The sequence below is a fragment of the Chroicocephalus ridibundus genome, chromosome 8 (assembly GCF_963924245.1).
Source record: "Chroicocephalus ridibundus chromosome 8, bChrRid1.1, whole genome shotgun sequence".
In the NCBI taxonomy this organism is placed as follows: domain Eukaryota; kingdom Metazoa; phylum Chordata; class Aves; order Charadriiformes; family Laridae; genus Chroicocephalus; species Chroicocephalus ridibundus.
In genome coordinates this window covers 12121408-12148759 of record NC_086291.1, presented here as the reverse complement: position 1 = coordinate 12148759, position 27352 = coordinate 12121408, and the positions used below count along the sequence as shown (strand labels likewise).

Sequence of the window (27352 nt, the reverse complement as noted above, 5' to 3'; positions counted from 1 at the left end):
GAGCATCCCCGCTGAAGGATGCTCCCAGGGCTTGTGTCCTTCTTCTCAGTGGGGCAGTGGGAAGTGTCCCATCCCTGCCATGGGGGGTAGGTCCAGCAGCCTGCCCCCACGTCCCCGCCGCTTGGGGTGGGCCAGGCGCCGTGATAACGGGGTTGTGGCTGTCACCGCACCCTTAGGAAACATTTGGCTTCAGGCACCTGAACCCACGGGGAAGCGATAACTCCCCGACTCGCTTGCCCTGCCTGGACCCACACCTGGTGCTATCGTGCCTTAGTCACACACCGAGAGTTTTTCCACTGCCGGGCCCCAGATAACCTCCTCCCGGCCCACTGGCCGCAGTGTTTGCACTTGTCCTCCTCCGCTGGTGCCAGGCTGGGAGACACGCAACACCTTGAGCCCCAGGCTGGAGACACGCACACCTCTGGCCTAGGGCCACCTTTGGCCATGCCTGGCAGCCAGGGCATGGGCAAAGGGCATGAGGAGCATCCTTCTTTCCCCCAGGACCCTGGGGGGCAGGCAGCTGGCTGGGAGGGGGCCAGCGCTGTGGCTAGGAGGGGGCCAGCGCTGCCTTTCTGCCAGGGCTAAATGTAGGGGGACAGCCCTCCCCCAGCTGCTGGGTCACCCAGGCTTGGCACCCTGTGCCCACAGGATGGCAGGAGGTGGGTGATGGGGCTGCAGTGACAGGACAGTGCTGCTGGCTTTTGCTGTCCCCCTGACGAAGATTTGGGGCACAGGAGCACTGGGCTCCCTGCCATTGCTGGCCTTCCCCAACCCGCTGCATCCCCTGGGCTCTCCCTGTGTCCTGTCAGGGCAGAACCCTGGTGCTCTGGGGAGGTGACAGACCTGGGCACGTGTCCCCGAGAAGGACTCTCAAGGATGGACCAGGTGTGTGCGGGCTGACAAAGGTCTCCAGCTGTGTCCCTTTGCTCTTTGAAGGCTGTACAAGCTCTGGGATGCAGCGATTGCTGCCCAGAAACTACATTTCTGGGTTTCCTTTGAACGCAGTGGTAATTGTTCTGCTGCTGATCAGGTTAGCAGAAGCACTCAGCTAATGTGTTTTGCTTGCAGGTCCATACGGCTGCTGGTGGGATGCAGCCCCGCAGTGACACCCCCGCTCACAGGGTTGGGGGGAGGCAGGCTGTGAATAACGCAACCCAGCTGCCCACAATCTCCACCTTTCGTGGGGTTAAAAAGCTGCTGCCCTGGGGAGGGTAGCTCAAAATGTGTTGTGGGCTTAGTTTGTTGAAGAGGAGTGAGTTGTCATCGTGTACTGGGGCAGAGCCTGGGCTGAGTCCTGCTGGGATACAGCTGGAAGTTCGGCTTGAGCAGGTCAGGCCTAAAAGTGGGGGATGTAATCAAAATGTGACACTGAATGGCCACCTGTCTCTGGATTTTATTTCCGTACTGGTTGGAACGTGATTAGACTGTGAACGACCCGCCAGTGAGGGGCAAAAAGAGAGATCCTCTTTCTTTGGTCTTACAAAGTTCTCCCTGGAGCACCAGTGCGCAGGCAGAGCAGGGTGAGGCAGCAAAGGCAGAAGGTGGCAGCGCTGGGAAAGCCCTGTCTCCCTCTGCAGACCCATCTTGGGGGAGCATGGACCCCACCTCCAGGCCAGCTGTGGCAAAAGAACACGGAAAGGTGCTAGAAATGATTAGGAATGGCCAGACACGCTGATGGGGGGAGGACTGGGGTGGACGTGGCAAAGCTGAGAGCAAATGAGCAGGACAGGAGAAACCTTGGGATCAGCTCTGTCCTAGTGGGAGGAAGGGACAAGATGGTAAAAGCCATCCCTGGCAGCGTGGGAAGGGGCAGAAAAGGGCTTAACTGATTAGCGGGGACAACAGATGACACTCTGGGGGTGTCACCAGTTCTCATTGGGGCACCCTGTCACTTGCTGCGCCGTGCTGTGGTGGTGAGGTCCCCGTGGAAAGGGATGGCCAGCAGGATGGGAACGGTGGCAACTCCAGCACATGCTGGAGCCACCCTGGCACAGCGGGGTTCATCTCACCTTGGGGCTGCTGCACAGGAGGTCCTCTCAGGGACACCCGCTCTCCTGGGCTATCTGAGGTGACTGGCAGATCCCCATGGATCTCGGTGCCCCATGCCAAAACCTTCTGCTTTGGCCAAACCTCTGCCAGGCAGCCTTGCTCCTGCCTCGATACAGCAGGAAGGTGATTTCTTGAAGTCCCTCCTGGCTCCACATTGCTATTTCTTCCCCTTTCCCCATTCCGCCCTCTCTTTCCTCCGACAGGGAAGAGGAAACGGGACAGTCCTCTAAATAAAACTTTCACCCCCGTCTGCCCTGTGGCCTCAGGTAAGCGCTGCGACTCTGGGATGCTTCCGGAGGGTTTTCTTGCCAAGCGTGAAGGCGAGGAGCGGATGCTTTGTCAAACGAAGCCGGGACGGGCAGCCTGAACACGTCGCGTGGTGCAGTGCCCGCCTGGCAAATGGCCACCTGGCATGGCCAGCTGGCCGCTGGCGAGGCCAGCAGGGCTGGCAGCGAGGGTGGGACAGCCGCCGGGCGGTGAGGAGACGGCAAAACTCCTTATGAGCTCTGCGGGGAACGGGGGTCAGCCCCAAGACCCTCGGGAAGGCAGGGCCCTGGGCGGCCTGGCCCTGGCCTGCCCCACGGCCCCGCTGTCCCTGGCCCAGGCAGAGCCCAGCAAACAGGGGGAACGGGCTGCCCCCGGGCTTGTCGCTTCGGGCAAGGGGAGCGGGGGTGGGAGCACCCTGGAAGGCCCTGCAGCCCCCTGCTCACCCACACGGGGCGACCCTTGGGCCGGCCTGATGTGGGGGGGTGACCCAGGGCTGGTCTCGGGGACATCAGCCGAGCCCGGGCACAGCACGGCTGTGCTGCCACCTCCTGGCGCGGCAGCGAGTCCCGCCTGCCGCGGGCTCTCCGCCCGCGGCGGGGAAGGAGGTATGTCGGCCCCGAGCGGGTTCGGATGCTGCCGCAGGGGAGGCAGCACCGGCGGCGCCGGGCCCGGGGCGGCCGCTATCTGCCGTGAGCGGGGCGCGAACCCACCACCCTCCGCCCTCACCCCCAACCCCGTCCCCAGTGGTGCGTCACCCAAAGGGCTCCGGGCACTTCCGTGCGCCTCTCGGCGGGAGCGGAAGTGGCGCTGCCCGGGCCGCTGTGGTGGCCGTACCGTCCCGGTGGCTGTGGAGCCGGCGCGGGTGGGTGAGTGAGCGCGGGAGCGGTTTGGTTTGGGGGTGCCGTGATTTCACGGCTGTGGTTTGTCTCGACCGTCCTCCTACGGGCTTCCCGGGACCCCGCCACGGGGCTCCGGGCCGCGGACTCGGCGTGCGTGGGCCCTGGGACCGGCCGGGTACAAGGCCTCGTTGTTGGGCCTGGGGAGGATGGGGAGGCGGCTCAGGGGTCTGTGCGTGTATATGTAGATACGCGCGGGTGTGTGTATATATGCATATATATACATGTATGCGTGTATGTATGTAGGTATACGTGTGTATATATATATACGCACATATGCCTGTTCGTGTGTGTATGGGATGTCCCTGGGGAGGTGCACGCTAACTTCGGCTCCCTTGTTTCCCACCCGCTCCCAGAGCTGTAGAGGACGGGCAGGACGGCGGCAGAGGAGGGCAGCGGGCAGGCGGAGAGATGGCGACGGGCGCAGATGTGCGGGACATCCTGGAGCTGGGTGGCGTGGAGTCGGAGAATACGGGCACTATCAACAAAAAGGATATCATCAACTCGGATAAGGTGAACTGCAAACGCCCTAAGGCGCTGCTTCTTGTTTTCTAGGCACTGACTGGCTTTGCGTGTGGTGTCTGGGGTGAATATTGGAAAAAAAATGGAATAAAGCATGTTCCTACTATAGTCCATTTATTTTGGAGTTTCCTAGGAGTATCTGGAAATGCGTGGAGGACCCCGCTCATGGGTTCCTGGTTCTTAGTTAATTGCCCCGTGGCTTTTGGGGCAGTATTTAAGCTGGAGCTGTGTAAGTGGTGTTCTGGTGAGCTAGGCCTGGCCCCAGCTTTTTCATCACCCCAGAATGTTTTCATCTATCTCTAAAATTACCATTTTGTGGAGTAAGCGTGAAGTGTATTTACCATCTAGTCGCCAGGCAGACGGAAATGATATAACACAGTCCTGTTTTAGAAGAAAAACAGTCTGACTTGATTGAACAGTAAATGTCTTCAAACCATGGGAGCAGTTTCCGTGTGGGGAAGCTGTGTGATGGGTTTGTGAGAACTGGGGTGTGTTGCCTGTGGGAACGTGGGCAAGTTAATAAGCTTTGTTTAGGATGTATGCTGTCATGTGCTGCGTTCTTTGTGGCAATATGCTATGGTATGTTGTTGCCTTCTGTATTTTAAATTCAGGTGAGGTCTTCGGTGTCCTGTGCTTTGCAAAGTGTTGGGAAGGTCAGTTCATGAGTAGTTATGAAGTGTGGAGGTGCTTGGAAACAAGCTGGGGGAGATGAAATCCCCAGGAGCTCTCTGATACAGAGATGGTCTGATCTGAAGTAAAGACTTTGTATTTGTTTGGAAAAAACAAACAAACAAAACCAAACATACACAACCACCCCATCCCTGAAAGTACCTACTGAGTGCCTTTACTTGCCTTCAATGAAATGTTTGTCTTTGAAGAGGAGCACAGTGGTTTCATGACTGCCTTGCTGAGGATAGGACACACAGTATAATCGGTGTGATTGAAAACTGATGAATTTCAGTAATTCAAAGCTGAAATATTAAAATCAGCAGTTATCGCCTGTGTTGGTGAATAGTGTGTCCAGCGAGCAGCTTGTTGGCTGGATTCAGCTTGCAGTCTTGTGCCACTGAGTGTTCGGAATTGCGAGTTCTTTAGATGTGTTTGTTAGCTAGCAGAGAGCTGAAGGAGTACTGGTGGCTGTCTGTCTCCCTTTTGGAGAAGAGAATAAGATAGGTTTCTCCTCAGATTTACTCTAATGGAAACACAGAGGATGGGCAGGTGCAGTGAGAGGTTTTGGGAGGAGTGCAGGAGGCTGTTTGTGGCCATGAGTGAAACATTCTGAATTTCTACAAAATACAGAAACTAAATCAAACCAAAGGTATAAGTCATTATCGCATGGAGAGAACAAAATTGCTAATAATAGTGCAGCCCTTGCTCAGGAAATAGATCTGTTCTCAATTAGAAAAGAAACAGATTGATGTCTTTAAATCACAGGAGAACCGTGAAGTACTTTCCAGTCCATTAGTGACAGAGAATGTTAAAATAAAAATTACTAGGCATAAAAACATTTAAATCAGCAGGACCGAGTAATTTGTTCTCAGCTCCTAAAAGAGCTAGCTGAGCTGATCTCTGCCCTGCTGATATTAACTTTTAATAAATCTGGGAACTTTGGGGGAATTCCAGAAGCCTGTGTTCAAACAGGGTTTGAACTAGTGTGGTGTCCCGTGGGTAACTGCCTTGGTTGGCCTTACATCGCTCCTGGGCGAAGTGATGGACACGCTAGGAGAAAGGTGTTTGATTAGGAGTGAAAAGGTGCTAATATAATGAATGTCTGCCATGAAGTTTTATGGAAAGTAGTTGTAGTTCAACCTGATAGATTATTATTTTTTTAATGGGATTTTGAGTTTGCTCAATAAAAGTGACTGTATGGGTTTAATACAATTTATGACACAGTGTTAGTTTTGCTATTGCAAAATATTCTGATTTAAAAGTTGGTAGCAGTATGGTAAACAAATACTTAAAAGTAGTCACATGGCTAGTAGTTATTAAGATGGTACAGTTAGACCAAATGCTCCGGACTACTCAGTAAACTTGTCCCACTTAAAAAAAGTGTACCTTGATAATGTGGCTGCTACTGTATCTACCTGAATCCAAAGCTGATTACTTTATAAACTTGCATATGTGATATGAGGTGGACTGTGTCTTAGAAACCGTCAGTTCTGTCAAGCTTTTAGAGGCCAGATTGAGTCATCTGCACAGAATTCCTAGTATGAAGAAACTTTGTCAAAAAAAATATAGTTTGCTGTATAAATGGGAGAGCAGAGGCATGAATGGGGATTTCCTTTTGTAGATGGTACTGGTCGTTTTGATTTGGGGCTACTGTAAGGCCTTGATCACAACTGCTAAAAACTGAAGTTTCTGCAGAACATAGTGACAAAAACTAGGAGAAGGTGGGAAGACATTTCTTATTATCTTCTCTAAAAGGCAGAGACTCATTTAATTAAATGCATTAGTACCTTCACGTGAGGACAGTGCTTACATAGTAAAAAAAGGCTTAGTGCACCAGACCCTGAAAACTACAGCCAGATGTTCAATTTGGAATTCAAGTGTGTGTTATCAGAAACAAGAAGTGCCTGAGTCTTGGTGAGTGCTATCACTGAAAGTGGGCATGTTTTGTCTGTCAGTGTCTTCTGCCAGGAACAGGCACTTTTCTGGAGAAATTCAAGGTGCCTAAAACCAGATAAAAGTGAAAACCATCACAGGGTGCCAGGTTGTGTAGTTCAGTGTTCCCTCAGGGTTTGCTGCTTCTGCATCTAAAATGCAGTTCTTTTGTTTCAGAAAAAATCCAAGAAATCTTCAGAGACACTGACGTTTAAGAGGCCAGAAGGAATGCACCGAGAAGTTTATGCACTCCTCTACTCTGACAAAAAGTAAGAGCTTACGGTCATCTGTGCAGGTTGTGGGGTAGCCTGGGCTTTTGGTGTCAGGGCAGCATCCTCTTGAAACCAAAGGGAGTCTTGCTTCCCACATTGATTCCCCTTTGTGCTTGGACCATGCTTGTGCCTTTCTCTCTTAGACAGTCATGGGCCATGTCTCTCTTCTCTCTTCTGAATTGGAGGGGTTTACTCTGCATAGGAGACGGATACAGGCACAACAGTCAAGCACAGACAAGGCAGTGTTCTCACCCTTCTGTATCTAATTCTCTTTTATTCGCAACTGGGAATAGCACCTGCTTTTATTTCTGCAAAGAGAATTCTGCTGCGGCCTGTTTTTCAGCTTGTTATGGATTGTGCCCTTGCCCCAGGGGTCTCTTGCACAGTTTGCTTTCCAGATGGTTCTGTTCAAGCCCATCCGTGCTGAGTATTCTGTCCTCTGATGTGGGCAGCATTGCAGTCTGGGAAGTGCAAAACCTGGAATAAAGCTTAAACTCGGGTTTTCCCACACTAAACATTGTAGTGGCAGATCCCACGCTGAGTCTGAAATCTCTTTGCGTTTGTCCTGACCTGCTTCTTGCTTCTCATCAGCCAGTGCTTTTCTCCACCACAGGGATGCACCTCCACTACTGCCAAGTGATACAACTCAGGGTTATCGAACAGTCAAAGCAAAACTGGGGTCCAAGAAAGTCCGTCCTTGGAAGTGGATGCCTTTCACCAACCCTGCGAGGAAAGATGGAGCGATGTTCTACCACTGGAGGAGAGCAGCAGAGGAAGGGAAGGACTACCCTTTTGCCAGGTTCAATAAAGTAAGTGGGAGTGCTTTAAAACAAAAGTATATAAATAGCGGCTGGAAAATACCTTTCAGTCAACTTCATGAATGTCCAGACAGGAAGTTGGTTCTTTCAACAAGCAAAGACTGAGTTAGATTTGCCGATTGCATTTTAAACTGCAGCGTGGCCTGCAGCCACGTGACCACAGACTATGATGTCTCCAAATCATTCAAGCTAAGTGGGCTCAGTATGAGATCAGAGCTTGCTAGAGTCCCTTGTGTTTCAGGTGTGCAGTCATTGATTTGGTAAGCAGGCACTCTGCCATCTAATTCAGTTCCTAACCAACATCCTCCACGTGATTAAAGGCTCTAGGTAGTAAAAGATACTCTCTTCTGAGTGGGACTTTAAAGTTGTAAGTCTTGTTATTTTGCCCAGTATGAAAAAAATCACCTGAGCTTTGTGGCCAAAAAGCTGGCTTGCGGCCTCTTGGCCAGAAGCCAGCACAGATGCTGAATTACGTTGTGTTCCCTCTGCAATTGCTCTTGTGGTATCAGCGTGATGCAGTACCCTGTTCTTTGCATCTTATATTAAATTGTCACAATGTGTTGTTGGAATCTCCTGCTGTCTTTTGTCCCAGATGTATCTGCTTTGAGTGGTTGGGGCTTTCATGTGTATGCATGAAGAAAGCTACATCAAGATTTATACTTCAAAGTCAGGGCCTCCAAAGTTAGGAAGGAACAGAGTTAGGGTGCCTCCATAATGTAATTTAACCCTCTTCATGATGCAAATCTGAAGGGGGAAAAAAAAAGGGCGTGCTAACACGATTCCACAAAAGCTCTGCTTGCGTGTAACTGTATACAACATTTTAGGTTTGTAACCCACAGAGCATCAGCTCTAACAAAGACTGGCTTCCTGCAGAGTTAAGTGGTTGGTTGACCTTATATGTTAGAAGGCTCAGGCTCTGACTGATGCTTGTCATCTTGCTGGGACAGTGGTAAGAGCCTCCTGTGGTATCTCTTCTCTGATGTCTAGGGTGGAAGTCTGAAGCGTGACTCACTTAGTCAAGGCACCTACCTAGCTGTCTGAGTGAAACTTTGGGAGTGTAATTGTCTCTAAGACTCTACTGCTGTAACAGTTTTTGGCTGAGTTCAACCGAGTTTATCAGAGGGGGCCACACATGGGTGTTGTAATTATGCGATTCTCGTTTCCTTAACTTTATCATGTACTGTGAATTGACAGACAGAAGAACCTTCAGCAAGGCTGCAACCTTTAGATTAGTGGCACAGACCTCTGCCATCTGCACATGCACAATTGCATAATATTACGAGCAAGTTGTTACCCATGTGGAGCTGCAGTTGAGAGGGTAGAAGGCACTGATGAGGAGTTTTGCGGATATTTGCTATGTCAGAGGAATTTTATTTACTTTTCCAGACTCTTCTGTGAGTTTCATCTCACATATTTGATACCTCTGCCCAAATCTCTTCCTCCCCTTGGCATAAGCCCATTCTCCTGGGTAGTCTGCCCTATTGGTCGCTCAAGCTCTTTAACCCAGCTCCTGCACTACTGCTCAGCTGCTTTGCCTTTTCTCTGTGCATCCAGTCTCCAAACCAAATCCCTCCTCTTCATTGCGAGATCCAAAATGTAAACTTGGGTTTCACAGTGTACACTGAGCCTTGATCCAGGATGTGAAATAGGAATATAAAAGCTGTTTCACTGGTGTCAGAGCAAAGGCCTCTCTCTCAGTAGATATTCTGTTTCTTGCTACCCTTAGTAAAGGCTTAGAGAAAGAGCATGAGAATGGGGCAAATACAGAGCATTTTTTACTAGCTTCTGGTGATCTTTGGCTTAAGGATTTCTTAACTTGGAATTTGTATTTAATAATTCTTGCTAGATACGTTCAGGGCAAAAAGCTGCTTTGTGAATATCCCGTGGTAATGAGTTCTTCAGGTTAATTTTGTATGGTGTGCAAAGGTGCTTTCTTCTGTTCATTTTAAAATGTTGCCTCGGGGTTTCATTTTGTGCCTCTGAGATCTTGTGTTACATGATGCAGTAAATTGTCCTTGCTGTGTACCATGTATTCCGTAATTGGACATATATCTGCCCTTCTGTGCCCTGTCTCACCCTTGTTGTTCTCAAATATAATTTCTCTTGAAATGGGTGGACTAGGAGTGAGTGTTTCACTTAGGGAAGCATGGCGGGTTTGTACATTGGCTGTGTTTCTCTTTATTTCCCTGATAATTTTTACCGTTCAGTTTGTCTTTTCACCACTACTAGACATTGTGCTGATGTTTTTACAGGACTGTCTCATGGCTCCAGGATCTTTCCTGAGCAGTTTCAGCTAATTTAATGCCCATCATTGTGTGAGTTTATAGTGTGAAATGCAGGACTGAGAGGGGTTTTCTGGGCCATTGAATCCCCTTCTTGGCTCTTTCGGGCCCTGCACCATCCAGTCCCTTTCATAAATGGATCAAGTTCCTTTTGAAAAACACTTGGGTTTTCCTGCCACTGTCCTTCCTTGGGAATCTGTTCCGCACTGTCTCTGCTCCACTTCTCATTTCCATGTTAAATTTTCCATGTTAAATTGACATTTCTTTGCAAGCCAATTTCTTTGTTCTTATTTCAGTTGTTTTTTTCTTCCTGTGGGTATTCCTTTCATTCCATCTAACATACTTGAAGCCTGCAGTCAGATTCCCTTTCAGACTTCCTTTGCAAGGCTCCTTTCTCTTGCAATCTGCTGTGGGAAGACAAGCTCCCCACCCCATTACTCATCCTTGTTGTTCTTCTCTGTACTTGTTCCCATTTCAGTTCATCTTTCCTGAACAGGGGTCAGTAGAGTTGTAGTTGGTATTCCTGCCAAGGTCTTATTGTGCAACTGAAACTCTGCCAGTTTCTGCTGGAAATCCCTCACTGGGGGTCATATTTGCATTTTTATGGCTATGTTGCATTTGAACTTAGAGTCATCCTGTGATTGGCTCAAGCTTTCCATCTGATGAGTTCCCACCTTCTCACTTGTCAGCGGTTCTTACCTGAGCAGACATGAGTGGGCCTGAGGAGGTGTTTTGGGGACTGCTCTTTGCTCTTGTCCCATTCTCTTCTCTGAAAAGGCATCTGCCACCTTCCCTTCCATCCACTGCAGAGGGCCCTGCTGGCTCTTTTCATGATGTACATGGGACATCCTTACGGTGTCTAGTAGGATGGCTTTTCTCCTGGTGGAGGTGGTAATTGAAGGTTGAGGTGCAGTGCATCCCCAAGAGGTACATTTCACCTTTAAGCTTCTGTGTCAAAGTGATGGAAGAAGGGCAGTACACCTAAAGAGGCTGTAGTTTGAAGGCTCAGAAATGCTACTTTGAGCTGTGTGGAGTTCATGGGAATGACTCTTCCGGTGTAGGACTCGGGAGGGCATGGAGGTGTTGAAGCACGTGTGCTGTTTGCATGCACGCATGTTTTCTTGTGGAGGCAGGACCTCCTCAGGCTGAGCAAAGTTCCAGTGCAGGAGTGGTGGAAGGGGGTGAGGGAGGAAAGCACAGGCTTGTTTGTGCTTTTGCTTTACCATGCACTAGGACTTTCCCTAATACATCAAGTATTTTTACTGTTGCTTTAGTACTCATGTGACACTTGTGTTCTGGTTAGAGCCCTTGCAGAGCAGTTCCAGGCTGGGGACAGTGGTGTGGGTTGAACCTTTTCAACACCTGGGACAATCTGAGAGTTGGACTGTCATTTGGCCGTGTGGCTCTGTTAGAGAAAGGATGGATGAGGAAGGGAGGGACAAAGTTGTTTGCCAAGTCTATGGCCCTCAGTTGTACAGCACCCAGTCTTTCAGATCTTCATGGCTCGGTCTGCACCAAACATGAAAGAAGTGCGTTGTGTATCAAAGCAGAACATGTGCTAAATGTTAGGAGCCGCCGCTCCTTGCCTTTCCCGTTCTTCCCTGTACAAGTGAGCGTGTCCCAACCCAAGTATAGTCGACTGTCAGAGCAGTTTATGTCAAGGTATTGGTGCTGCTGTATGGGAGGAATGCAGGGAGGCTGGCTGAACCTTGGTTTCAGTGTCACATTAGCTTGCTAATTTTGAAACCTATTGTCAGGTTGTGGGTTGCTGACCTCTGCCTGGGTCAGCCACCTGAAATAGGTTTCAGCCTCCCAGGCAGTATTTCCTGCTAGGATCCCCAGAATGTTTGTGGCCCTGAGATCACACATTACTCCTTATCAAGTCCTCTGCCTGCTCATCGTGTTTCCAACCAGGACCCATGTTCTGGGGTCCTGTCAGCCCCCTCCTGTCACTGTGCTGCTCTTGTTCGTGGCTCAGGTATATCATCCCTCACCAGCTGTCAGTGAGAAGGGCAGTACTGCAAGAGCACTACCATGTTTTTCTTTTTTCCGCATAGACAGTGCAGGTACCTGTCTACTCGGAGCAGGAGTACCAGATGTATCTCCATGATGATGCGTGGACCAAAGCTGAAACAGACCACCTCTTTGACCTGGCTCGGCGTTTTGATCTGCGCTTTGTGGTGATTCATGACCGCTATGATCACCAGCAGTTCAAGGTGAGTCCCGGAGGCCAAGGTGCTTCTAGCAGCCTGCTGCTACAGTACGTGCAGGGCTTGCTGCACTGCAAAGACCAAATTACCCTTTATATCAACTTAATTAGGGGAAAATAATGAATTATTGGCAGCAAGGAATATTGAATTTCCAGCACAGGGCATTGCTGCTTGCTTTGTTTCTAATTAAATCCACTGTGACTTGTGCTCATTCCCTTTTGTGTTTTATTAGAAAGTTAGAAGGTTTGCCCCTGCCAGGAGAACAACTTGTTGTTCCTTGAAGATAAGGCAGCTGGGGAGTTTGTTTAGCTGAGCGGGATAGGTGTCTTGGATTTTGTCTAGGCCCTGGGAGAAGGATCTGCTAACGGTTCCTGGGGATTGGGATTTTTCCTTAGTGCTGCTCCTGACTTGTGGTCTGACCCAGTGCAGGCTTCTGTCATTTCTGTTGTGAAACAGGGACCATCAATGGTCTGAAGATGCAATACTGTTGTTGTAAATCTCTTGTAACTGATGGTTCCATGCCTCCTGGTGACACAGGGGAATGAAGTGACTCTTATAGAACAGCTCCAAATGCTGGTGCTTATTTTGCCTTATGAAATACTCACGTAAAGAACCTGTAGCAAAGTGGAATAAGAAGAGTCTGCCCAGCTGGGCAGCCCAAACACCTTCGGTGCTTGGAGTAAGGGAACACAGCTCAGATTCCGTGTAACAATGGGCAATGAATTGTTGCAGCTGATACCTTCTTGGTTATGGCTTGAATGGCCATTGTCTGGAGCAGCTCGGAGGAGGCCTCCTGTGCTTTTGTCACAGGTTCCTGTTCACAGGTTTTCTCCTCTTGAGACAGCTATCCTTGCAGCCTTTTATCTGGGAGTGCTTCACTGCTGTATTGTTGGACCCTCTGGTGGGTGTTTTTAAAGCAGTAGCTGTGAACCCATGACAGTTAATTCATGCAGTTCACTGAGAAACTCCCCCTTCCCTGTGATTGCACTGGGACTGGCAAGGATCTTCCTCCCAGACAGTGTCTTATACGCTGCCATCCTTCAGCCAGTGGTCCTTAGCTGGCTGCTGCACAAGGTCTTGCTTGGTTCTTCCATAATGTTGCGCTCCTGTGATGTCTTCCGTAGAAAAGATCAGTGGAGGACCTGAAGGAACGATATTATCACATCTGTGCCAAGCTGGCTAATATTCGTGCAGCTCCGGGCACAGACCTGAAAATCCCGGTCTTTGATGCTGGCCACGAGAGGCGAAGGAAGGAACAACTGGAAAGGCTGTACAATAGGACACCAGAGCAGGTAACCCAGGGAATAGACCATCACTACTCCAAAAGATTTTTGGTTGAATCAGTAGGTGGATGAAATAGGCCAAAGGGTGGGAAAGGGAAAGAAAGACCAGACAAGAAAAGAGCAACATCTAAGTACTGCATTTGTTGTTGAGTTCATGTCATTTTAAGGGATACAAAAGGACAATAACTGAGAAATCTGACTATGCAGGAGAGAGGGCTAGGTGAGCAGAATTATGATTTCTGGTAACCGCCAATACCTTCTCTGTGACACTTACTGTACTACTCCCCTGAATAGAAACAAATTCTCAGATCAGTGTCCTTATGAATCCCTGAGTCCCATGGGGAGAGAATTCTTTCCGGTAGGGTAAAAATCTTTCCGGAAAACATCAAAGACTGTAAGTCTGTGTGTTTAGTTCTCTTTGTTGAAGCTGTGTAATAGTCCCAGGGTTTAGAGGTTAAGGAACTGTGTCCCCCCAAAAGGCTGGGAGAGAGCATCCTTCTCTGTTAGTAGTTCCCTCTAATGACAAATTCATACGTGTAATAAATCTGCTTGTCCTTCCCACATTCCCAGATGTGCTGATACTAAGCATAGCTACTCTAGGTTCCACCTGCTACATCTGGGGAGAGGAGTCAGCTTTTCACAACACTGCTTTTGCAACTACAGTATATTCAGTGGGATTAATCATTTATGGATGCTGGTGATACAGTACCTGACAGTTTGTAGACCGGCATTGTCATAGTTGCAGGGTAAGGCTGTGGAGCATAATGTGCTCTGCAAATCCAAGATATTAGGCAGGAGAGTTTCAAGTCATTCCCAGGCTGGCCGAGAGCAGAGTTGTTATCAGTAGATGGCCCCCTTGCCTTGCTAGGCCTCCTCTGCTGCTCTGATTGCCTTTACGTGCTCTGGTCTGCAGGTGGCAGAAGAAGAATACCTCATCCAGGAGCTCCGCAAAATCGAAACCAGGAAGAAAGAGAGAGAAAAGAGAACCCAGGACCTGCAGAAGCTCATCACAGCTGCTGACACCACCACTGAGCAGAGACGTGCTGAGCGCAAGGCTCCCAAGAAGAAGCTGCCACAGAAGAAGGAGACAGAGAAGCCTGTAAACATTTATTTATTTATTTCCCCTGCTTAAGCTCTGGCTGGTAATGTGTTTCCTTCAGCAGTACTACTGGGGTCAGGCCCTCTGCTCTTTTCAGGGGAGTAGGTGCTGGCTGCCTTCTGGCAAATGCTTTTTCAGTTCTGTCTTTTGAAAGGCAGATTGGTCTAAGGCAGCCATTGTCAGAGTCCTCTCTCCCATTTGAAAAATGCTGGTTTAAGTCCTGTTTCCCTTTCCCTTTCTGAGAAATGGGATGAAATAATGCCAGCCATTCGTGGCTCATGGCAAGGAGAAGCATCTGTCTCCCTGCTTCTCCCAAGTGTATTCTGGTACTGCTGTGCAGAGTTACCCCACAAACCCGTTATCTTTCACCTGCCTTCTCTTTCTAGTCCAGGTTTGCCTTTCCTTTGCCACTCCTGGGTCTCAGCAGCATCTCCCCAAGCTCAGTACATGCCCCTCTCCTGATCCTCAGCTGTGATCAGAACAGTCCTGCTGGGGGACTCTTGTATTCCGTGAGCTATCGCTTCTTATTTCTCCCTGAGCCGAGCTAAAGTCTAAGGAGCGCAGAACACAGGTTTCAATTCACATTTGATGTTACCTCAATTTCCCTTTCTGGAAAGCGGACAACGTGGACTGAACTAAATTCAGCACCTTCAGTAGGAAAGGGTTGTCACAAAATCTCAGATGTTTCCAGTGAATGCCTGGGAATTCCTGTCCCTCCACCTTGTGAACAGAGAGCTCTTGTGTCATTGTCCTCCAGAAGGGTCTGTGCAGGGAGGGGAGAGAAGCAGTGAATGCTAGACAGTTATTACTTGATGAAGTGTGCCTAATGGCCACCACTTCCTTAAAACGTTGTTTTGGTTCCCTCCCTCTGTGTAATTAATATATCACAGGGCACCCTGTGCATTGAATTCCCTTGAGGGTTGATCTGGTAAAACTCAACAGTGGCCGGCATATCTCCCTCTAAAGAAAGCAGCTCATCATTGGTGGTAATGGAAAAATGGTGGCAATGGAGAATGAGGCTGGAAAGAAGCTGAGGATGGCAAGGTGAGGGAGTCCAGCCCTAAATATTGCCTGTGGCTGGTGCCTGTCTGCAGGCATATAGTGCATAGGCACGCCAGCGTGGACAGAGAAGCAGTTTCTGTTGTTGCACTAGCATCATTTCAACCATGACAGAGTCCATTAGGAGTCAATTACCAACTATAGCCGGGAAGTGTTAAGAAAAAAATTGCATTTTAACTAAGAATTTGAATCGGGAGCTGCATCAGCATCATTTCAACAAAGGAAAATCATTTACCAAAGAGTCAATTGAGGTTGAAGCGTTTACAGCATGTACAGGCACGCAAGGCAAAAGAACCTATTTAATTGCTTATGCGCCGAGTGCAGTCAGAGTTGTCTTGGCTCAGCCAACAACGCTGATTTCCCCTCACTGCTTGTGTCAGGGTGTTCAGCAACAGGCAGGGGGGCAGAGTTCGGAGAGTCTAAAAGCCAGCCTTCATCCAAAGGAAGCAGAGAGGATTGGATTTTGATTGTAGCCTTTTTTATCTCTAATAATCCAAGCAGGGAGGCTACATCCTACCCAAGATCAAAGTGATCCTTAAAAGTTCATCCGCCCTGTTGGTAGGTAGAGAATACTTCTTCCACCATGGTCATGTTTAGAAATCTCTTCCTGGGGCCTCTGTTTATTGGACTGACCACAGAAAACTGAAAAAAAATCCTAATGCCAGGCCATGCAGAGCGGTTTGCAAGGTGCAACCTCAAGACCATGACATAGAGATAGCTGATAGAGATGTGAGAGTCATTGGCAGGGAACTTGAGGAATTGAGTCACTGTCCTTCAGCTTCTCTTATGATCTTGGGGCAGCCCTGGTTGTCTCAGCCCTGTCTGGAATGAACAAAGAGCAGGCTGCAGAGCCTCTCCGCGGAGAAATGTGGGAGCAGCAAGGTGAACGCTGTCTCCAAAGAAATTGGGAGATTTGAGCTTACTCTTCCTTTTGGAAAAGCGTGATTGAGCATGCGTTTTGCAGATTGTGGCTATTATTAGATTGAATCATGAGTATTGCTGACCCATTCAGGGGACCCCACACCATTCAGTGCACAGGGCCCTGCAGATAGCCTGGTTTAAGCATTTAAAAGTTCAGTTTGCTCACCTTGTGCTTTGCTCAGCAGCACACATTTTTAAGGGATTGCATTTTTTTTTTTCCATTTTGTTGAAAAGCAACTAAATGCTCTACTCTCTAGCAGCGGTAGCATCAGAAGTTTGCTACCTTGCATTGCTGTGCTTAAAATGTGAAGTGGGGAAGAAAGAAAACTATCTAACAAGTGTACAAATGGCAAAACATGTATAAACAGCAGGCCTCCCTGGAGGGGTGCAGTCCTTACATCCTCATCAGTGGGCTCATGTCTGTACACATCAGAGGTTTCTCAGCTTGTTCCTTAGAGGACTTGCAGTCAAAAGCCAAGATTTAGGGAAGTACTGGGCTGTTTTGATCAGTGAAATGGGCCTAAGTTAAATGAGGATGATATTGTGCAAGTATGCATATGGTAGTATAAAGAGTAGCATTTAGGGTTAGGGTTTATGCTTGTGTGGAGGGGTGTAAGTCTCTGTGTAGAGCGGTGCATTTAAACCAACCAAGCAAAAATGCTTGAGCTCTCCAAAGATACCTTGAGATGGAGTGTTTTTCTCGGTGAATTGCTTGGGATTTTCCCACTGAATCCCATTGCTTGGGATTTTCCTCTTACCTCAGCTCTGACATGTGGCTGTGGCAGGTGGTTCTCTCTCATAGGAAACAGTGTTTCCCATCAGATAGTCTCTATATGAAATCTTGTGTTTCCTCCATTAACACATCCTGTTTCGATCTCTTTTCAGGCTGTTCCTGAGACTGCTGGCATCAAGTTTCCTGACTTCAAATCTGCAGGTGTCACGCTGCGAAGCCAAAGGGTAGGCTGTTGTCCTGGTCCCTTGGGACCTCTGTTAATGTCTTTCAGTCTGCCTGTCTGTCTCCTCATCTGTTCTCCTTTTATAGCTAAAGAAAGTCAAGTTCTTGCCTCTAAAATAAGAAAGGAATTCCATAAATGTGTAGACTCAGAAACCTGGAATGCTGGTTCAGTGAAAGCCAGCTCCTCGCCTTGCAGGGGCACCTGAACTTGCTGGTGTTTGTTAGTGGTGTTCCCGCTCTGCTGTTAGACACATGTGATGGACCCAAATGGAGCTGTCTAGTCCAAACGGAGCTCCCAGCCAAACGTTGTAGGCCTCATAGAATGCATGTGTTAATAGGTAAGAGGTGCTCTTAAGAACTGGATGTTCAGGTTGTCACTTGAAAACAAGACAGACACATAAACGCATACAATTTTTAGCCGCCTCATTTCCATTACCTTCAGAAAATATTTTGGGGAAAAGCCCCTTAGTTCATTCTCTCACACAGATACCCCTGAGAAAAGACTTTTCTTGCTGTTTTATCAGCAAGACTTGATGCCTGTCTCTTAGCGACAGGTTTTGGGATACCAAGTAAGTTAAACCGGCCTAGCTGACTGAATGTTTTCAGAGGCGTTTTGATAGCAAAATCCTGTTTGCCCAGTACCAGTGCTTTTTTTTTCTAGACAAATAAAATAATCCTTAGTTGCTTTCTTGCAGGAAAGGTGGAGAAGTAGGTTCCTTGCCTGGCACCCTCCCTTGGCATGGTAATTTTCTAGGTCACTTTTAAAGAACGTTCTGTGGGATTTTCTTTTGATGTCAGAATCGTTTCAGATCTTGCTGGGAACACCCTGGGGCTGTTAATAGAAATGTGTTTGGGATCGTGCCGCTTCAACATATGGGTGCGTGTGCTCATTAGAAGCGCTATGCCCCAGCAAGGTCACTGCTGGTGGACCCCTTTAGTGTACAAGTGCCACCCATCTGCAGGCTACCTGTTTGAGTGAGGGGCTACAGCCTTGAGGAATTCAAAGGCAAGTGACAGGCAAGACTGCAGTGCATGTGTTGAGATTTATGGAGATGTGGCAGATGTGTTCTCCGGCACTAAGATAAATAGAGTAATTTATGGAGATTGATTTGGATTTTGAAAACTAATAAGTGATGGTTGATCTTTTCTATTTTTATACTCCCTCTGGAAGAGAAGCTGAGCAATAACATATCAGTGATGGAACCATCTGGCAAAGCCAGCAACCTTTTCGTGTGCCAAACAGGCAATTCAAATCCCAGCCTTTGTGAAAATGGGTGCTACGTGCTTCTCCCTGTTTTCTTTAATGCTCACAAAATGCAGTGATAAGCTGAGGCATGGCAGTCTGACTCAGCAACTTTCAGCCCACAGTATCCAGTTTTTAAAACGGGAGCTAATAGACTCACTTGCTTCAGATATGGGTGATGGGGAGAATTAATTACATGAGGTCAGGATGGGCCTTTTGAACTGGTAAGAGATACTGAACTGCTAAGTGGTCTAGAGTTGACAATCCATGCTAATCTGAATTATTTCACTTGTGGGATTTAAGTGGCAAACCCTCTCCACACCAGTGGTGTGGAATTGATAAGGGTGGGAGCCAGCTAGGACTAAATGAGGAATTGTGATGCTGTGCTGGAAACTTGTACTCTGGCAACATCCAGCGTAAGGTGTTTTGCCACGAGCACATTGGAAAGTGATTTCTAAAGGCTTGTGACATCCTGCAGTAAGGTCTTTTGCCTGAGGACCTAAACGTTTCCTCACGTAGGGGCTTCTATTGTCCTCTTTTATTTTGTACTTTGCTACCTCGCTTTACGCCTTCATATTTAGGTGAGGTTGAATTTTGCACTGAGATCAGGGACACAACCTCTGTCACATGTGAAAAATGTACCATATCATCCCCAGGATAACAGCACTTACTCTTTGATTAGAGATATTTTTTTTTCCTCTGAGGATTTACAATTAGTCTGAAAGCTTGAGTTAATTTATAGAAATGAGTCCTCAAAGGAAAAGTTAGCAATCTGTATTCAACTTAATTTGTTCCCAGTGGTTTTTGTGACAATAGCCCTGGCTTTTTCAAATTCCCCCCTGTCGTTAAAGCTTACAAAATCTTATGCACAGACTGAATTTGAAGACTTTTTTTCCACCCGCCCTAGGATTAATGGTTACTTACGGCCATTATTCTTCATAACCAAAAGTTTCTCCTTCAGCAGACGCTGAAGAGTAATCTTCTCCAGTGAGTTCGACAAGCTGCCTTCTATCACAATGGCTTCAGTCTCCCATTGTTCTCCATGGGGCTGTGGCCACAGGCAAAGAAGGCCACAGCCCCCGTGCCCTTGCTCTGCATGGGATTTCCCCTCTGCCTCCTGACAGCACAGACTGCAAGTTTCTCTAAGGCAGTAGGAAGCTGGGCATTATGAAAAGCTTCATCTTAATTCAAGGCAGTGTATTGCCTTGGTGCCACTGAGAACAGGAGGCAGTAGCAAATGTTTTGGAAGGGGGTAAGCCTTTCATGAGTTTCTTGAAAGGCATTTTAGACCTTTGCTGTTAGTAAAACAGTGTTATGAAAATAACACCAGGAATGTATTATTAATCCTAAGCGTTACTTCTGGAAAACTTCCTGTTATACCAGGTCTGCTCAGCTGGGAGGGCAGACAGCCAAAGAGTCAGAGGAAATGAGAGATGGATAGGGAGTTTGTACAGGGAAAGGAGAGGAAGAGACTAAAGGGAAAGCAGGGAGCTATGAGGAAGGAAAGCTTTGCTGGGGATCTGCCTGAGGGAAAGGAAAATGGGAGCTGTTGAACTTTTCCAGGACCCAAACAAACCAACGATAACCACGTGTTTGTGATCTAGGCATTGTGTTGCTTCTGTAGGGCAGAGCTGAGTTTGTTTTGAATTCACCGTAGTGTTTCTGTACCGTGTTGTGTTCAGCTTTCTTTTAAGTTTAACCTTTGACTTTGTGTTCAGAGCACTTGACTTGGGCATACTTAACACCTCTTCAGTGTGTTTTAAGTTGCTCATCTTCTCTCTCATCCTTATCTGTGAATTATAAGTTATGATTTTGTTAATGCTGTTGAATTGCTGCAGCAGTGCTTATAAGAAGGAAGGTGACGGATAGAAAAGGGTGGATGTTTGTCCCCACTCCTGCATGTTGAGGTGTAAGTCTGTGTCCTTGCTCTGTTGTCATGGGTTGGGAAACAAAGGAACTGGAAGAGAATCGATTGAGTGATGTCTTATCTGGAAACAAAACAAAACTCCGGGGGGGGAAAGGAGTTTGTAGATATCTCAGTCGGCAGAAGTGACTGAGGGATGCTCCAGCTTAGTCATTCAGAGCTGGCCACCTCCCCTCAGAAATGGCTTTCAGCCAGCAGCCTGACTCCTTCTGCTAACTGGGATCTTGTAGACAATTTGCCAGTCGAACCAATTGACAAGACTAGAGGAAGGAAAATTACAAGTACAGCTTTAGTACCCATTGATTCAAATATTCACGCTCACCAGCTTTTAAATATTTACTAGCCTGCTGAGCATTTTTTTTAGCACTGATTAATGAGTCAGAATTTACTGTGGCTGTGGGGAGAATGCGTGTATTTGAGTTCTCTTCCATTTTTTTTTTTTCTTGGAGTGGGAAACAAGTGCTTACTACAGCTCCAAGGTGAGTATTTCTAGAGGAAGATGGGGTTGTATGTATGTGTTTAGACATGTTTATTCTCCATATTTGATCTGACCCACAATTAAATGGCCAAGCACACTGCCTGTTTACTCTACGTCGGAGGCTGTTGGCGCTGTTCCTTCCCTGTCATTAATGCAAACCCAGACCTCGTTGGCTGTGAACATGTGAAACATCTGTCTGTCCTCCTGTGATCAATACTGTCCCTTCAGAGGCTCAGCTTTGGAAGCAGTTCCATAAAATATCAGTTATTTTTATTTGGATTTGATAAATTTAATTACTTGGAGCGATTAATAATTTATTTGTTTTGTATTGATTACACTCCAAGGCAACCTGGCATCAATCTGATGGAGATCAGCACACCCTCATTAGGTAGGAAAGTTTATGTTTCCAGATCTGAACATCCCATGGATTAGTTAGCTGAGATGTGCTTGTTGCTTCTGCTAGCAATTTTTCATTAGCAAAGTTGTATGCTTTGCACTCTACAAGAGAGGGGATGAGAGTAATTTCCATGGGGAGCCCGACAGAGGTGTGGAAGGAAAGTAGTAGTCTCATTTCTGTGAATAGAAGTTATGAACAAATGATGCGGGTTGGATCGAATTTGTGTTGTGGCATTGCCATCTATTTGTTGTATTACATACCCTTTAATTAGGGCCAAGAGAGTGCTGGTGCATTTCCTAATCAAACTCCTGCCTGTAGAGAATGAAATAAGATGAAAATATTGGAGTATTTATTTCTAAAGAGAACAGCAAAGGATACAAAATCTTGAATGAACTAGAGAAAGTGAATCCAACAATTCTCTTCCTCCGTTCTCATTCTTAGCTAAACTGAAAGGCAGTTAATGTTAAATTGCTGAAAGAAAATTCTACTGTCACCTTTTTCGTGGAGCTCTTTGGCGTGGGAGAGCATCTGGACCAAAGCCTTAGTAGGCTCTCGGGTATAAAGAGAGCACTCTGAGTATAGTAATGGGGTCTTTTAAAATAAGTTGTGGTTCTGGAAAGGACACTCTGTGTTGCTGCTTCTGTTGAATCGTGAGGTATTAAATGGTGTCTGTGCAGTACGAGGCCTCGGGGACCTTTGTCTGCCAGTCCTGGACTGATTTGAGAAGCTTTTACTGCCTTTGTGTGCCCATAGTGACACAGTCTCAGGTGTCATTCATCAGGTAATCTGATTGTATGTAACTTGTGCAGAGCACCATACATACTCCTTTTTTCTTTCATTAGCGTAACCAATATAATGATCGGAGTGTAATTAGTCACTGTGGTTTTTTTTGTATTTGCGTAAGTGTAGTTTCAGTTAAATTATTTGAGAGAAAAGTAACATCAATTCAAGACTAGATGCATGTTTTGCCACAGTTCCTTGGATTTGTGTTTGATCTGGAAGTTTACATAATGTTCTTGTACTGTCTGAAGCTGTCCTGGGAGCTCCCCCTCCTGTGGCCTGTTTTAGGGCGCTCTCTGTGATCATAGCACACTTTGCTGTGCTCTTGATTTGTATCAGTCGGATGCAGCTCAGAGGCTGCAGCCATTTCCATTTCTTGCAGCCACCTCCACAGGTCTCAACTTGGCTTCTGCGCCTGTCGTGAGAGGCAGGTGTAGGACTATCTGGGAATCTGCAGACCTCCTAAAGCGAAACACTAGAGTGTCATACTGGTGATGTTCTTTTAACATAAAACACCCTCCAGTAAAAATATCCTGTGCAGTTCTTTCTTCTGTATTTTACTATTTTTCCCTACAAAAACCACTTCCTGTAGTCCTTTTGCATTTGCTTTACAGGCTTGCACTATATTTAAAGCAAAATGTATTTAAGGGCAAGGAAATCTCAGGGCTGGTAAGTGGCAGATAATATTTTGTTTGCCAGAAGATGACCATCTTCTAAATGGCAGGCAGTCCTGGCAAGGTGTGAATTATTCTTGTCTTCTCAGGTGTCGTTTCTTGTTACAACCTGTTTGTCAAATTGGGAGAAAGCTGACTCTTTCCAAGTTATCAGCCATCATTTGTGTGGATTCCAAGTCATTCTCATTTTAGGCCATTTGTGCTGGGTCAAAGCAATCCGTACCCCCTTCCTCGGGGCAAAAGAGCGGGAGGGTATAAAAACCTTGAAGACCTTGTTACCTACACTGGTGAAAACCCGTCCTGCTGAGACATTGATGCTCTGGGACCTTTGGTTTCTTTAGGAAGTATCTCTTAGCTTTACCCCTTGAATCGGCTCTATAGATGCATAATGAGGCATGAATGTTTATAGGATCAGTGAGCTGCCGCTTTGCCATATACCTGATTGTGCTGTGCTTCTCTGGGATGTGTTGGCCTCTCTCATCTTTGACAAAGCTTTCACTAGACATATTCCTCTAACAAAACTGGTTTAATTTACTAGGAGGATTCAAGTACAGAATTTATATTTCTGCACAATTGACTTGAATTGGTGAAATATGTCTAACTAGTCAAAAAACACACAGAAATAACCATTTACATAGTTAATACAGAAATGTTTTCTTCTTAAAAGACTGGTTTATTTAGCATTAAGCTTCATTGAGGGAGCAAGTTGGTAATCGTGTGCCATCCCAGAGCGATCGCTGGGTGTTTGATGTGTTAGATAGCATAGTAGAAATGACATAGCAGTATGACTCTTTATCTGTCCTAAATCTTAATCTGGCAGATCAGCAGGCACTGACATAAGATGTGGGGTCCATGGCTGTAAGCTGGGGCAGGGGAAGCATGTATGTTCATTGAGCCAGAGAGTACCTGTACAATTTCAAACTTTTCTAACTTTTGCATATATCCATTGCAATTGCCCATCCGCCTTCCATTGTAACACTTTAGTTCTGAGCAGTTAAGCACTTCAGATTTCCAGAAATGTGCACGCTCATATCTGAAATTGAATTTCTCTGTTGGGGTTTTCTAAATTCCGGAGCTCTAACTTAATGTGGTTCGTTCTTTCCTTGAGTCTTAAAACGGTGCAGCAGTGGAGGCTCTCCGCTCCTGCAGACTAGAGCCATGCAGGCGGGGAAAGGTTGACCTTCTTTCCCCATCTTAAGCCAGAAAACGCAAAAAACATTTTTCATCTGAAACTTTAACACTCCTTCCCGGAAACCCACTAAGCAATTCAGTACTCTAAAGATATCCATGAAGAAAGTGCCTAATGAGAAAGTTTTCTTGCTGCTGAAATCCATGAAGAAGGTGGTTTTCAATGTCAGGAGCTGTATTATAATGCTGAACAACAATACCGGTGCTGGTGCATAAAACCGCAGTTTATAGCTGTACAGACACGGGTCAGATGTGTGGAGTTTTTAAGATAGTCATATTGTTTAGGGTTGGGGAAGGTTGAGTTTAAGGAAAAGGTTGTCTCAAAATTGAATTAAAATGAAGTGCAGCGTCAGGGAGGGTACGTGTGAAATATCCAAATAAACATTGATTAATTTTAAAAGCCTTGTATTTGGGTGATTGTCCTGGTTTCAGCTAGGATAGAGTTAATTTTCTTCGTAGTATCCGCTCTGTTTTGAGTTTAGTATGAGAAGATTGTTGATAGCACATATTGTTTTAGTTGTTGCTAAGTAATGTTTACGTTAGTCAAGGACTTTTTCAGCTTCCCATAGAAGCTGAGAGGGAGCATAGACGGGACAAGCTGGCCAAAGGAGTATTCCATACCATGAATGTCATGCTCAGTATATAAATGATGGTTGGCTGGGGGTCAGGAATCAACGATCACCGCTTGGGACAGGCTGGGGAGCTGATCGTTGGGTGGTGAGAGCAACTTGTGTTATATCACTTTATTTTGTATATTCTTTTACTGTTGTTTATTATTATTTTCCTTTTCCATTACTGTTCTATTAAACTGTCTTTAACTCAACCCATGAGGTTTTTTTCCCCTTTCCCCTCCTTTTCTCCCTCTTCTCCCTACCCTACTTGGCGGGGGGAGTGAGCAAGCAGCCGGATGGTCCTGGTTGCCCAGTTCTGGCTGGGGTTAAACCATGACAGTGATAGACCAAACAAAAGGTTTCAGCACAAAAGTGGGATTTATTTATTTATTTATTTTTAAATTTGTGAGTACCAGAAATGGAGCACTTATGAAGGAGGTGACAAATGGAGAGCAGGATATTTAAGTTGACCACATAGATATAATCACACGTGGGACCTAGCTGAAGCTGTCTGTAGATCCTGCGGACCTCTTCCATTCCTAGTGCGGATCCCCACTCTCTACCTGCCAGGTGGTGATGCTGTAAGATATAACAGGGGACTGTGTTGCAAGCTCTGCTATTGGTTAGGCTTCATTACTCTTCAAAAATATACTCAAATACATTTACAACTATGCTTAAAAGTATTAGCATAAATCGTGAAAACCGAATGGCACACAAAAATGAATGAACCAAGTCTGTTTGGGGAGGCTATCTCTTCAGTTATTTCTTATTGTGTTTGTTCATTTAATGAATTTTGCCAATTAGCAATTAATTTGCAGTAGGTCTCCTAGTCATTAGTGTGAATTAGCAAGGTTTTGTTGGCAGAATGTCTTGAACATTAAATAAAAATCCTGTATCATTCAAAACCTCAAGGGTACTCTGCGGTGAGACCCTCTACGGAAATGGAACTGCTCAGGGCCACCCCCTGGTCTCTCAGCCCCTGCTGTCAAAATGCGGTGGATGCTCTGTTCATCTATTTAAGCTGCATGGCCCAATTCCTGAGCAATGCCCTCCTCCTTCAGGGGAGAGCAGACTGGGTCAGTACCGGTGTCCTCCGTGCCTCACAGGCCAAGTGCATGCCAGCATCTGCTGCGTATCCCAGCATCAGGCAAGGTTCCTCTCTGCATAGGTAGGCTCTGGTACTGTGGCTTTCGTGGTGTTGATTCACACAATTTTCTGTAGCTCTTTATTTATTTTTCTCTTGGTACACACAGTTCATGTGTTTAATGCAGGTTGTTTATAGCAAGGACAAAGGATTACAGTCCTTAAATCAAAAGCGACGTTGGTGTAATTATAAGCGCAGGCTGGTGTTGCAAAGAGGGCTGTAGGGAGAGGCTGTCAAAGGAGAAGAGCATCCAAAATATAGTAACCTCAAAAATCCCAGCTAATCAGTTTTCTGACTGGAGCAATCTGTTTCCCAGGTATTATTATTATATGGGGACTTTAAAGATAATAAATAACAATAATAGTCTAGTATAAGGAAGGAAAGAAAAGGGCAAATGCCATTCACCTCAGAAGCTGTAGTTGCTTGCTGTAGTTCTCCGAGGAACATAATTTTCCTCAGCCCCTGCGGAGGACTCGATCCATGACAACACCAAGAACATCCCAGGAGCTGTGGTGTAAGCAACGAGATTGCCCTGAGTGGTGTTTTCATTAGCGCAGAGATATGGCCTGCAGAAACCACATATCCCAGCACACACATCTCAAGCCAGAGAGCTGTTCTCTGTGCCGTTGTCTGGGTCTCCGCGGATTGCCTCATTCCTTGGGAATGAGGACAGGTGATGCACCGCTTCCAGCACGCTGATGCGTCTCTGGACATCTACTTAAAAGGCCAAAACAAAGAAGGGCTTGCTGAAGTAATCTTGGGCTTATCAGAGCCGTACAGTGTGTGAAGGCTTCTCTCCTGCAACAAGGCAGCCCAGCTAACGGACCCTGGCTAACAGATTATCAGCAGCATTTGAGTAATAGACTGCTCATTTAGTTTTAATACATTTTGCATAGAGAGCAATCAGCCTTCATCAGTCTTAGAGATGAATTGGCTTAGCCAGCTAAATTCTAAAGATATTAGTCCGACAGCAGCCACATAAATCATAACATTTTCTTAATGATGGTAAAATTAAAATATACTCTTGCTTTGAGAAACCAATGAAGCCTTCCTGTTTGCAGGCCAGATCCTCCTGCCTGAATTAAAAGGAAGCTTAATTGATGTGTTTTTAAACTAAACTCACAGCCCCACTCCTCCTGAGCATCTCTAGTGTTCCTTTCTTTGAAGTTAAATTAATTTGTCCTGCCTCTCCCTGCTCCATCCTCTAATCTTCAGGAGTGTCAGTGAGGACCTTGGCTCTGTATTCATTGACCAGACTCTTGTGGGATGTGAGCAGGACATACACAATGTCACAACTGAAGGCTTTTCCAGGTTAATTTTTTGTGTTGCCAGTAGTTCCTTGAGCTAGTGGAAGCCTCCTAGGAGAAAAGCTTATGCTCTTCCTCTAACAACAAACCAAGACCTCCTGTCTGTCCACCTAGCCTAGTCAAGCATGAACTCTTCCTATTTCTTGTCCTTTGTTCCTGAAGCTGGCGTGAAGTCCAGCATTCTTTTGGCAGCTGGTGTTTAACAGAAGGGAATCCTGCCTTTAGAAAGACTGTGATGTCGGTGTTAGGGGCGGGGTGAAGACAGACTCTCAGGGCTCCGATAATCACACAAGTATTGTGTGTCCAGAACTCTTCAACGAGGAGATGCTGGGCTGTTAACTTGTGTCCTACAAGTTAAGGGTAGCACAGTCT

The 27352-nt window shown here is 46.6% G+C and overlaps 1 protein-coding gene across 4 annotated transcripts in view; it reads left to right on the top strand.

The window, feature by feature from the left end:
- Positions 1-3117: 3117 nt before the first annotated feature.
- The window catches only part of DMAP1 (DNA methyltransferase 1 associated protein 1), a 34560-nt gene continuing 10325 nt past the window's right edge, over positions 3118-27352 (top strand). For 3 of the 4 annotated variants that reach the window (XM_063344468.1, XM_063344465.1, XM_063344469.1), the window contains exons 1-8: positions 3118-3182; positions 3569-3725; positions 6513-6604; positions 7221-7416; positions 11765-11923; positions 13042-13209; positions 14114-14299; positions 17165-17236. In XM_063344468.1, the coding sequence (XP_063200538.1) occupies positions 3624-3725; positions 6513-6604; positions 7221-7416; positions 11765-11923; positions 13042-13209; positions 14114-14299; positions 17165-17236 (975 nt within the window). In that variant the 5' untranslated portion in view covers positions 3118-3182; positions 3569-3623. The remainder of the gene's footprint in view (positions 3183-3568; positions 3726-6512; positions 6605-7220; positions 7417-11764; positions 11924-13041; positions 13210-14113; positions 14300-17164; positions 17237-27352) is intronic. The other variant, XM_063344466.1, reaches the window with a different exon arrangement.